At 44.7% G+C, this 12563-nt stretch overlaps 1 protein-coding gene across 4 annotated transcripts in view; it reads left to right on the plus strand.

Annotated features, from left to right (window-relative positions):
* SLC17A5 (solute carrier family 17 member 5) overlaps positions 1 to 9285 on the plus strand; it is a 60076-nt gene extending 50791 nt beyond the window's left edge. For 3 of the 4 annotated variants that reach the window (XM_009205537.4, XM_009205534.4, XM_009205533.4), the window contains 2 exons: positions 1134 to 1224; positions 7460 to 9285. In XM_009205537.4, coding sequence (XP_009203801.1) covers positions 1134 to 1224; positions 7460 to 7597 — 229 coding nt within the window. In that variant the 3' untranslated portion in view covers positions 7598 to 9285. 4 annotated transcript variants of the gene reach the window in all.
* The last annotated feature ends 3278 nt before the right edge of the window (positions 9286 to 12563 follow it).

Genomic DNA, 12563 nt, shown 5'->3' on the forward strand with positions numbered 1-12563 from the left:
TCTCATGTCTATAATAATATACTCGAAATATATAGAGATAGCAAAAAATAATTAGGATATTACAAAAATGTTAATGTTGATTATCTCTATGAGGAAGAATTATAGGATTATAGGTAATTTTACTTATTTTTTCTTTTTTCTTATTAATTTTCAAAAATTAATTACAATTGAATTTTCTTTTTTTTTTTTTTTTTTTTTTTTTTGAGGCGGAGTCTCGCTCTGTCGCCCAGGCTGGAGTGCAGTGGCGCGATCTCGGCTCACTGCAAGCTCCGCCTCCCGGGTTCCCGCCATTCTCCTGCCTCAGCCTCCCGAGTAGCTGGGACTACAGGCGCCGCCACCATGCCCGGCTAATTTTTTTTTGTATTTGTAGTAGAGACGGGGTTTCACTGTGTTAGCCAGGATGGTCTCGATCTCCTGACCTCGTGATCCACCCGTCTCGGCCTCCCAAAGTGCTGGGATTACAGGCTTGAGCCACCGCGCCCGGCCCTACAATTGAATTTTCAAATCAGGAAATAAACTTTTTTTTAACTTAAAAAACTTTAAGCTAGACATGCCATGCTTTCTGTATGAAAATGATATCTCAGAACTTTCCTATATTGTTACAAAAGGGGTTATTTCCATGGCTGTGTTCCTCTATGTAATGTTAAAATGCTACTTAACTATTGAAATGCAAGTTTTTCACCAGCTGAATATAAAATCCCATTTCAATAGGACATTTTATTTAGACATAAAATTTCACAAGAACACAACCTGGAGCAGAATAGCTGTCTATTGAAAGAAGCGGCCAGGCGCGGTGGCTCACACTTGTAATCCCAGCACTTTGGGAGGCTGAGGCAGGCAGATCACTTGAGGTCAGGAGCTCGAGACCAGCCTGGCCAACATGGTGAAACCCCGGCTCTACTAAAAATACAAAACTAGCCCAGCATGATGGTGCATGCCTGTAGTCCCCGCTACTCAGGAGGCTAAGGCACGCTTGAACCCGGGAGGCAGAGGCTGCAGTGAGCTGAGATCATGCCACTGCCCTCCAGCCTGGGCCACAGAGTGAGACTGTCTCGAAAAAAAAGAAGAAGGAAAGAATGAAGCTGTTTAAATGTGTAGCACAATAATAAACTTCTATGAAAATGTTTCTACAGGTATGCTGGTATCCTCCTGGGCATCACAAATACATTTGCCACTATTCCAGGAATGATTGGGCCCGTCATTGCTAAAAGTCTGACCCCTGATGTAAGTAGATAATTTGCTTGTAAACTGGAAAGGTTTTGGAGCTGCACATCTGCGTCAAAGTTCAGTGTATTTTAATTAAGTGTAAAATTCTAAATGTTCTTATGAAATTCTTTTTAGCAACAAAAAGCTAAATGCCTTAATGGATGGGAAAGTATATTTTCAAAGAACACTTTTTGGATTTTAGACAGAACAATAGAACTAAGTCAAATGAAGACGTAGCTGAAACCACACAAGTAGTTAAAAGTTTTGATATTGGCGGGACGTGGTGGCTTATGCCTGTAATCCCAGCACTTTGGGAGGCCGAGGCAGGCGGATCACGAGGTCAGGAGTTCAACACCAGCCTCGCCAACATGGTGAAACCCCTTCTCTACTCAAAATACAAAAATTAGCCAGGTGTGGTGGCACGTGCCTGTAGTCCCCTACTCAGGAAGCTGAGGCGGGAGAATCCCTTGAACCTGGGAGGCAGAGGTTGCAGTAAACCGAGACCATGCCATTGCACTCCAGCCTGGGTGACAGAGTGAGATCCCATCTCAGAAAAAGTTGTGATATTATACTAGACAAATAATTTTTGTTTTTGATTTGAACAAATAAAAATTGACAGTGTAAAATTATTCAAAAAGTAGGCCCATGAAGGCGAGGTATCAGGAAATCATGTGAGAATTAATGAGGAAAAGTTGAAATAACCGAGAATGTTTAGAGGACCAGAAAATTTGGGAAGACATAAAAGGTGTCTTCACATATTTGAAAGGCTACTAAATGTAAGATGGAAACTTATTCTCAGCAGTTCCACAAAGACAGATTGAGAGAAGTTATAAAGAGACACTGGGAAAATTCTTTGTTCAAAGCTGTTACTTTATGGAATGAGCCACCTTAAGGGTTAGTAACCCCTGAAACAGTCAAACATTTATTCAACAGGCATTTCTTAGGTGCTTATTAATATGCTAGATACATGGCCAGGCACAGTGGCTCACACCTATAATCCCAGCACTTTGGGAGGCTGAGGCGGGCAGATCACCTGAGGTCAGGAGTGTGAGACCAGCCTGGCCAACATGGTGAAACCCCATCTCTACTAAAAATACAAAAAAGTAGCCGGACTTTGTGGCTTGCACCTATAATCCCAGCTACTCAGGAGGCTCAGGCAGAAGAATCGCTTGAACCTGGGAGGGGGAGGTTGCAGTGAGCTGAGATCATGCCATTGCATTCCAGCCTGGGTGACAAGAGCAAAACTCTGTCTCAAAATAAATAAATAAATAAGGCCTCAAAGGCCCCTTTCAACTTTGATTTTCTAACCTTCAAAAAAGGTATATAAGGTATTCTTTAAGAGGCTAACTCAAACCTCTGAAAGAGGTAATTTTCTGTTTTGTCTCTGTGATAAAATTAACGCCATGTGTAATCCTTAGAATTTCAGGACATACGGCCGGGCGCAGTGGTTCACGCCTATAATCCCAGCACTTTGGGAGGCTGAGACGGGCAGATCACAGAGTCAGGAGATCAAGACCATCCTGGCCAACATGGTGAAACCCTGTCTCTACTAAAAATACAAAAATTAGCCGGGTGTGGTGGCAGGCTTCTGTAGTCCCAGCTACTCAGGAGGCTGAGGCATGAGAATTGCTCGAACCCAGGAGGCGGAGGTTGCAGTGAGCCGAGATCACCACTGCACTCCAGTCTGGCAACACAATGACACTCCTTCTCAAAAAAAAAAAAAAAAGAATTCCAGGACATACTTACAGACTTTCTTATTACCAAATATACTGATTTCAGACATATATATGTTCCCCACAAATAGTGTTCCTATTTCTTCTCCATATCTACCGTTCTAATTCCTTAAGTGATGCAGTACCTCCCTGTTACTATTTCCTCTCACTTAATAAAAAGGAATGTTGTAGAAATGCTTTTTCTAAAGTTCTGTGTCTCAGTATAGACATGTCCAAAATGTTTAACATTATCCTTGTCCTCATGGAGTGGGGTGGCAACACCAGAACCTAAGTCAGCACACTACCATGTGTTAGTTTCACTTACTGATAATGCCAGCGCTTCTGCTAGGGAAATAGGGATTCCTGATTAAAGTCTTTTATGTTTACAAGTGGGAACTGCGCTTGATTTGGGATATGTTATAGCATTTGTTTAATGCTGTTAAAAAGATATCACTGTTTTAGCTGGGTGTGGTTTGCACCTGTAGTCCCAGCTACTTAGAAGGCTAAAGCAGGAGGATGCATGAGCCCAGGGGTTTGAGGCTGTAGTGAGCTATGATCACGCCTCTGCACTCCAGCCTGGGTGAGAGCAGGAGACCCTGTCTCAAAAAAATAAATAAAATAAAACTTATTTTATTTTATTTTATTTTATTTTCGAGATGGAGTTGCACTCTGTTACACAGTTTGGAGTACAGTGGTGCAGTCTCAGCTCACTGCAACCTCTGCCTCCCAAGTTCAAGTGATTCTCCTGCCTCAGCCTCCTGAGTAGCTGGGACTACAGGCACCCACCACCATGCCCGGCTAATTTTTGTTTTTGGTTTGTGTGTGTGTTTTTTGAGACGGAGTTTCACTCTTGTTGCCCAGGCTGGAGTGCAATGGCGCGATCTCAGCTCACCATAAACTCTGCCTCCCGGGTTCCAGCGATTCTCCTGCCTCAGCCTCCCAAATAGCTGGGATCACAGGCCTGCGCCACCACACCCAGCTAATTTTGTATTTTTAATAGAGATGGAGCTTCTCCATGTTGGTCAGGCTGGTTTCGAACTCCCAACCTCAGGTGATCCGCCTGCCTCAGCCTCCCAAAGTGCTGGGATTACAGGACTGAGCCACCGCACCTGGCCAAAGAAAACTCTAAAGTTTATTATTTTAAAAAAAGAAAAGCACACACTTGCCTTCACAATTGTAATTTCTTTTTTTTTTTTTTTGAGACGAAGTCTCACTTGTCCCCCAGGTTGGAGGGCAGTGGCGTGATCTCAGCTCACTGCAACCTTCGCCTCCCGGGTTCAAACGATTCTCCTGCCTCAGCCTCCCAAGTAGCTAGTACTACAGGCAAGTGCCACCACACCCGGCTAATTTTTGTATTTTTAATACAGGTGAGGTTTCACCATGTTGGCCAGGCTGGTCTCGAACTCCTGACCTCAAATGATCCACCCGCCTCAGCCTCCCAAAGTGCTGGGATATCAGGCGTGAGCCACCGCACCTAGCCTGTAATTTCTTACTTTATGGAATGAGCACTGCCTCAAAAACTTTGTGGCATGAGTCAGCATATAAATAAATAATGCAATAATTAAAATTCAAAGTGTGTCTGAGGTTTGATGTTGTTATAAACAAAACAGTATTCTCCAAAAACTGGTGGAATTTTTGTTAAAAAACAAACTAGGAGCTGTGTGAGACTTCTAGTACAATGATTGATTTTAAGTTCACTCATTGCCTTCAGATAACACTGAAGTATTATTTTATCCCAGAGACCACACAGGGCAGCTTTGTCTTAGTAATCCTAAGAAGCTGTTTCTAACATTTTTCTGGTATAAGATGTAATTATTGACTGATTGCTCAGCAGAATTTAAGATGAGTAATTAAGACTTTTTTTCACTAAAATGCATTCATCTCAGACAAGTATAACCACCACAGGGTGTTTCTTTCTGCATGTTTCTCCTGTTTTCCCAAATAAATGACCTCCTACTGGCTTCCCAGTGCCTTCTCTTTCACCTCCTCATTGCTAGTTCTACTGCTTGTTTGGTTTTGTTTGTTTTTTGAGACAGGGTCTCCATCGCCCAGACTAGAGTGTGGTGGCGCAATCATGGCTCACTGCAGCCTCAACCTCCCCAGGCTCAGGTGATCTTCTTACCTCAGCCTCCCAAGTAGCTAGGACTGCAGGTGTGCACCATCATGTCCGGCTAATTTTTCCATTTTTTGTAGAGATGGGGTTTCACCACCTCGCCTACGCTGGTCTCAAACTCCTGGGCTCAAGGTATCCACCTACCTCGGCCTCCCAAAGTGCTGGGATTACAGGCATCCACCATGCCTGGTCTACTTGTTTGTTTGTTTGTTTGTTTTTTGTGAGACAGAGTCTCACTCTGTTGCCCAGGCTGGAGTGCAATGGCACAATCTCGGCTCACTGCAAACTCCACTTCCTGGGTTCACGCCATTCTCCTGCCTTGGCCTCCCAGGTAGCTGGGATTACAGGCACCGGCCAACACACCTGTCTAATTTTTTGTATTTTTAGTAGAGACGGGGTTTCACCCTGTTAGCCAGGATGGTCTCGATCTCCTGATGTCGTGATCTGCCCACCTCGGCCTCCCAAAGTGCTGGGATTACAGGCATGAGCCACTGCGCCCAGCCTGGTTTTTTTTGTTTTGTTTTGTTTTTTTGAGACAGAGTTTCGCTCTTGTTCCCCAAGCTGGAGTGCAATAGCATGACCTCAGCTCACCGCAACCTCCGCCTCCTAGGTTCAAGCAATTCTCCTGCCTCAGCCTCCTGAGTAACTGGGATTACAGGCGCCTGCCACCACACCTGGCTAATTTTTGTATTTTTAGTAGAGACAGGGACTCGCCATGTTGGCCACACTGGCCTTGAACTCCTGACCTCAGGTGATCCAGCCACCTTGGCCTCCCAAAGTGCAGGGATTACAGGCATGAGCCACCACACCCAGCCAGTTTTTTTGTTGTTTTTTTTTTTTTTTTTTGGATGGAGTCTCGCTCTTTTGCCCAGGCTGGAGTGCAGTGGTGCAATCTCGGCTCACTGCAAGCTCCGCCTCCCGGGTTCACGCCATTCTCCTGCCTCAGCCTCTGGAGTAGCTGGGACTACAGGCGCTGGCCACCATGCCCGGCTCGTTTTTTATATTTTTAATATAGAGAGAGACAGGGTTTCACCGTGTTAGCCAGGATGGTCTCGATCTGACCTCGTGATCCACCCACCTTGGCCTCCCAAAGTGCTGGGATTACAGGCAGGAGCCACGGCGCCCAGCCGTGTGTGTGTGTGTGTGTGTTTTTTAATGCTGCAAATATAGTCACCACTCTGGTTAGACTAAAATTGAAAAAATCCAAAAAATGGTTGTTAAAGGTAGTCACATGACCCAGAAATTTGGATAACTGTCTGATACTTTTATGCCACAGGATTGGATTATACACTGAACAGTTGTCTTACTGACAGATCCCATGTTATATCCTGCTTTATGTGCCATTCAAGATCTTTTATACTTGCCAGGCCTCTCTCTGATGTCGCAGATCCTCAGAGCGGAACTTGAGTTCATCTTAACCATATTTACTTGATCCACCTGACACCTTTCACCTAAGACCCTGGGAGACCGTGCACAGGCTAAAACTTTCTTAGTGTTAGTGTTAGTCAGGCATGATTCCGGGACATACCAGTATACTTTTTATTGAAGTATATCTATCTATCTTCAGTAAACTTTTTATTGAAGTATAACTTTTTTTAAATGCACAAATCTAGGCCAGACGTGGTGGCTCACAGCTGTAATACCATCACTGTGGGAGGCTGAGGCGAGCAGACCATTTGAGCCCAGGAGTTCAAGACCAGCCTGGGAAACATGACAAAACCCCATCTCTACTGAAAAAAAAAAAAAAAAAAAAAGCAAAGAAAATTAGCCAGGCATGGTAGCATGCACCTTTAATCCCAGCTCCTTGGAAAGCTGAGTTGGGAGAACCGCCTCAGCCCAGAAAGTGGAGGCTGCAGTGAGCCGAGATTGCGCCACTGCATTCCAGCCTGGGTGACAGAGTGAGACTCTGTCTCAAAAATAAAAACAAAAATAAATAAATGCACAAATCTAAAGTGTACAGCTAGATGAATTTCCACAAAGTTAATACAGCTGTGTAACCAGCACCCAATCAAGAAACAGAGTATTACCTCCCTCAGTAAGATCCCAGGTACCACTTCCTGCTATTCTTTCTTCACCCTCAGCAAGAGGAACCACTCTCCCAACTTTTAACCCCATAGATTAGTATGGTCCGACTTTGAGCTTTATATAAATGGAATCATTTAGTATGTACCCTTTTTGTCTGGCTTCTTTTGCTTCACATTTTGTTTGTGAGCTGTATTTATGATGTTGTAGCCCATTCTCATTGCTGTACCGTATTCCATTGAACAACTATACCACTGACCTACTGCTGGTGGACATTTGGGTTGTTTCAGGGATGGGGCTTTTATGAATAATGTGGCTGTTTTAACAGTCTTGTGACATCATCTTTTTAATGAAGTGAACTACAAACAAAATTTTATTTCACTTGCATTTTTTTCTTTCTGTACAGAACACTGTTGGAGAATGGCAAACCGTGTTCTATATTGCTGCTGCTATTAATGTTTTTGGTGCCATTTTCTTTACACTATTCGCCAAAGGTGAAGTACAAAACTGGGCCCTCGATGATCACCATGGACACAGACACTGAAGGAACCAATAAATAATCCTGCCTCTATTAATGTATTTTTATTTATCATGTAACCTCAAAGTGCCTTCGGTATTGTGTAAGCATTCTATGTCTTTTTAATTGTACTTGTATTAGATTTTTAAGGCCTGTAATCATGAAGTATCACTAGTTGCCAGATTAATAAAATGAACCGTGTTTAATTGTGAATAATATATATGCTAGGACTTCTACTTTAGGTTCACATACCTGCCTGCAAGTCGGGCAACATGAAGTAGGAGAGTTCCGTTGATTTTTTAGGGCCATACTTAAGGGAATGAGCTGAAACAGAGCTCTGAATACCTTTGCTTAATTAAACTAGATGATAATTCTCAGGTATTGATAAACACCTGTTGTTCACTTTCCTCATAAAAATTGTCAGGTCTCTCTGACACTTAGATCTCAAACTTTAGCATCTCCGTGGAGCTGCCATCCACTGTATAATTTGGCCTGGCAACTAGACTGAGGGGAGTGTACCCAGGCAGCTGCCAGGCACTCCCTCCCTGGCTTCAGGGTCAGAGTGCTCAGCATTTATCAGAGGCAGCATCCAAGCCCAGAGCCAGTGTCGACTCTTCGGCTGGTGCCTTTCCTCTGAGGGGCTATTAATGTGTAGGTAAAGCCCTGAGTAGGCAGGAGCAGTGAGATCCACTGCTGTGGTCTTGATACATCCTCAGACTTTCCCTTCCCAGCACAGAGGAATATCGGCTGGCATGCAACCTGCAAAAGAAAAGTGCAAAGCGGCCGGGCATGGTGGCTCACGCCTGTAATCCCAATACTTTGGGAAGCCGAGGTGGTCGAATCACAAGATCAGGAGTTCAAGACCAGCCTGGCCAGCATGGTGAAACCCCGTCTCTACTAAAAATACAAACAATTAGCTGGGCGTGGTTGCGGGCGCCTGTAATCCCAGATACTCAGGAGGCTGAGGTAGGAGAATCACTTGAACCCAGGAGGTGGAGGTTGCAGTGAGCCAAGGTCGCACCACTGCACTCCAGCCTGGGCGATGGAGCAAGACTCCATCTCAAAAAAAAAATAAAAAAGAAAAGTGCGATGCCCAGTCCATCACAAATAAGATCATCCTAGTTTAAATCTACTCTCACATGGACCACAGTATACATTTCTAAGTGCTGTGTTTTGTTTGTTTGTATTTTGTAGAGATGGGGTCTCGTTTTGTTGCCCAGGCTGGTTTTGAACTCCTGGCTTCAAGCGATCCTCCTGCCTCGGCCTCACAAAGTGTTGAGACTACAGGCATGAGCCACTGTGCCCAGCCTGTTCTGTGTTTTTTAAGCTGCAGGAGAATTTTTTTAAAAACTAATTCTCACTGTTTGTTCAGTCTGTCTTCATCGAAGTTTGTGGTTGCAATTTAAAGTTAAAGTGACTTTTAAAGGCCACATCACCTGAGACTAGGGTAATCATCTTTACTTCTGGTTCCTGAAATCATATTTTTCCAGTGGACCATCCTCCAGTGGTTGTGGTTGTTGAGCATGCTTTCAGAGCACCTATGTGGCTTAAAACTTCGCTTATGTTTTCTGTTCAACACTACCTGTAATATTTTAAAACTGATTAATGTGATGTGAATACATTTATGTAAATTTATGTTTAAATTTGTAAATAGCTTTAAATTGCTATGGCAATGTTTCCTTTATAAATCATCAAAATAAACCTTTGTGAATTGATTTTTGGATCTGACAGTTCTGTGACATTTCCTAGTGTCCACTGTGACTCTTTGACATCTTTTCTGCATCCTGCTTGAGCCATCGTCTTCTCTACACACATTTCTGCTACCACAAAGCCAAGGAACTTGGGCCTCCTAAGGGATACTGCATCAGAAATCTCTGTTGCCATCAACCTACCCTTCCTAGCTCTGAATAGGGTCAAACCTTCTTGCTAAAGCATATGCCCACACTACACTGATTCTCTCTCTCCCACCTCCTCTAAGGACTTGCTTCAGTAATTCTTCTTTTTATAAATAATTGAGACAGGGTCTTGCTTTGTTGCCCAAGCTGAGCTCAAGCGATCCTCCTGTCTCAGCCTCCCAAGTAGCTGGCATTACACAGGCATGTGCTATCACGCCCAGTTAGTAGCTCCTCTTTCATTTACTTCTTCAGTCTCTCCCCCTGTTCTTTTCCTTTTGTCTCAGATATACACACGTCTTCTCTAGTCCTTAAATAAAAATACAGACATCTCCTGGGGACATTAAATCACAAGTGTACAGAATATCTCTAATACTCAAGAAACTGGAAAACAGTGTGTGATTTTATAGATAGATATAGATACGGATTTTCATCCATGGTTCCATGGTTCCTGACTCATAACTCCCATAGGTCTTGTTATGTTGGGCGCCTTTAGGCCTCAGAAGCAACCTCAGGAAACAGAATCTCTTTGATCCTCTCCTGCCCTCCCTTCACCTGCTGCTTTTTCTCCTAAGGCAGGAATCTTCCCCCACCATTCTGTCTTGGAACTGGTGATAAAGAAACTCTGTGGCCAGTCACGGTGGCTTACGCCTATAATCCCAGCACTTTCGGAGGCCGAGGTGGGAGGATCACAAGGTCAGGAGTTCGAGACCAGCCTGGCCAATATGGTGAAACCCCATCTCTACTAAAAATACAAAAAAGAGCCAGGCGTGGTGGTGGGCGCCTGTGGTCCCAGCTACTCGGGAGGCTGAGGCAGGAGAATCACTTGAACCTGGGAGGCGGAGGTTACAGTGAGCCGAGATTGCACCACTGCACTCCAGCCTGGGTGACAGAGCAAGACTCTGTCTCAAAAAAAAAAAAAAGAAAAAAAGAAAAAGAAATTCTGTGGCCTACCCTGTTGGACTATAGGTCATAAGACCCCATGCCCACGTTTGAGAAGAGGTCCTCTCCATATCCTGGAGGAAAGAATGCCGCACAGAGAGGCCAAGAAGAATCTGGACAGGTCTTGCTGGGTTTCCCTCTGAGTCTATTAGTGTTAGATCACACCCTTTCTGTCCAATCACATTTCTTCATGGTTGTTAATCATGACTATCCAATGAAGTCTCCATAAAAGGCCTAATAAGACAGGGTTTGGGAAGCCTCCTGATAGGTGAACACATGGAGGTTCCTGGAGGGTGGCACGCCCAGAGAGGGCCTGGAAGTTCCTCATCCCTTTCCCCAGATATTGTCCTATGCGTCTCTTCATCTGTGTCCTTTGTAATATCCTTTATAATAAATGATAAACATAAATGTTTCCCTGAGTTCTTCGAACCACTCTAGCAAATTGATTGAACCAAAAGAGGTGGTTGTGAAAACCTCAACTTGAAGCCAGCAAGTCACAAGTTCCAGAAACCTAGACTTGGGACTGGGGTCTGCAGTGGTGGGCAATCTTGGGGACTGGGCCTTCCACCTGTGGGATCTGATGCTACCTCCAGGTAGACGGTGTCAGCACTGAATTGGGAGACACCCAGCTGGTGTCTGTTGCAGAACTGATTGCTTAATTGGTGTGTGAGGAAAAACCCACACCCTTTTAATCACAGAAGTCTTCTGTGTTTATTGTTGTTGAATGAGAGATTAGAAAAAAACACATTTGGGCCGGGCGTGGTGGTTCACGCCTGTAATCCCAGCACTTTGGGAAACCGAGGTGGGTGGATCACAAGATCAGGAGATCAAGACCATCCTGACTAACACAGTGAAACCCCGCCTCTACTAAAAATACAAAAAAATTAGCTGGGCATCGTGACAGGTGCCTGTAGCTCACCTACTCAGGAGGCTGAGGCAGGAGAATGGCATGAACCTGGGAGGTGGAGCTTGCTGTGAGCCGAGATCGTGCCACTGCACTCCAGCCTGGGCGACAGAGTGAGACTCTGTCTCAAAAAAAAAAAAAAAGAAAGAAAGAAAGAAAAAAGAAAAAAACACATTTGGCCCACCGCAGTGGCTCACGCCTGTAATCCCAGCACTTTGGAAGGCTGAGGCAGGCAGATCACCAGAGGTCAGAAGTTCAAGACCAGCCTGACCAACATGGAGAAACCCCGTCTCTACTAAAAATGCAAAATTAGCTGGGCATGGTGGCGCATGTCTGTAATCCCAGCTACACAGGAGGCTGAGGCAGGAGAATCGCTTGAACCCGGGAGGCAGAGGTTGTGGTAAGCCAAGATCACACAATTGCACTCCAGCCTGGGCAACAAGAGCGAATCTCGGTCTCAAAAAAAAAAAAAGAAAGAAAACACAGTTTGAGTGGATTTTTCCACAAACAATGGTTACCTCTGTAGAGAGAAAATTGGCAACTAGAGATAGGAAGGGGAATTAATTTTCACTTTACCAAATGTGGCAGTATGACCTATTCAAATAAATATATTGTTTTATTTATTTATTTATTTCAGATGGAGTCTTGCTCTGTTGCAGGCTGGAGTGCAGTGGCACAATCTCGGCTCACTGCAACCTCCACCTCCCAGGTTCAGCGACTCCCCTGCCTCGGCCTCCTGAGTAGCTGGGACTGAAGGCACGCACCACCATGCCCGGCTAATTTTTGTATTTGTAGTAGAGATGGGGTTTCACCATGTTTGCCAGGCTGGTCTCAAACTCCTGACCTTGTGATTCGCCCACCTCGGCCTCCCAAAGTGTTGAGATTACCGTGCCTGGCCAAATAATATTGTTTTAAAAACATTGCCCAAGCTGTTGTGTAATCACCGCTAGGTTTTCAGCTGCCTGCTGGACATTCCCAGCTGGCTAGTCTTGCCTGCACCTGAGACTATTTAAATCCAACCTCACTCTCCCACCCCCATTCTAAATTAAACCAGCTGTTCCTGCCACCTTCTTATTTCTCTTAAAAGTACATTTCCACAGTCACTGAGGCTTGGCCCAAAGTCGTTTTTGTTCCTCCTCCCTAGCCTCTCACCAAACCCCCTACTCTGTGTCAAAACAACCACCTGCTGACTGGGCGCGGTGGCTCACACCTGTAATCCCAGCACTTTGGGAGGCCGAGGCGGGCAGATTGCCTG

The sequence above is a fragment of the Papio anubis genome, chromosome 6 (assembly GCF_008728515.1).
Source record: "Papio anubis isolate 15944 chromosome 6, Panubis1.0, whole genome shotgun sequence".
In the NCBI taxonomy this organism is placed as follows: Eukaryota; Metazoa; Chordata; class Mammalia; order Primates; family Cercopithecidae; genus Papio; species Papio anubis.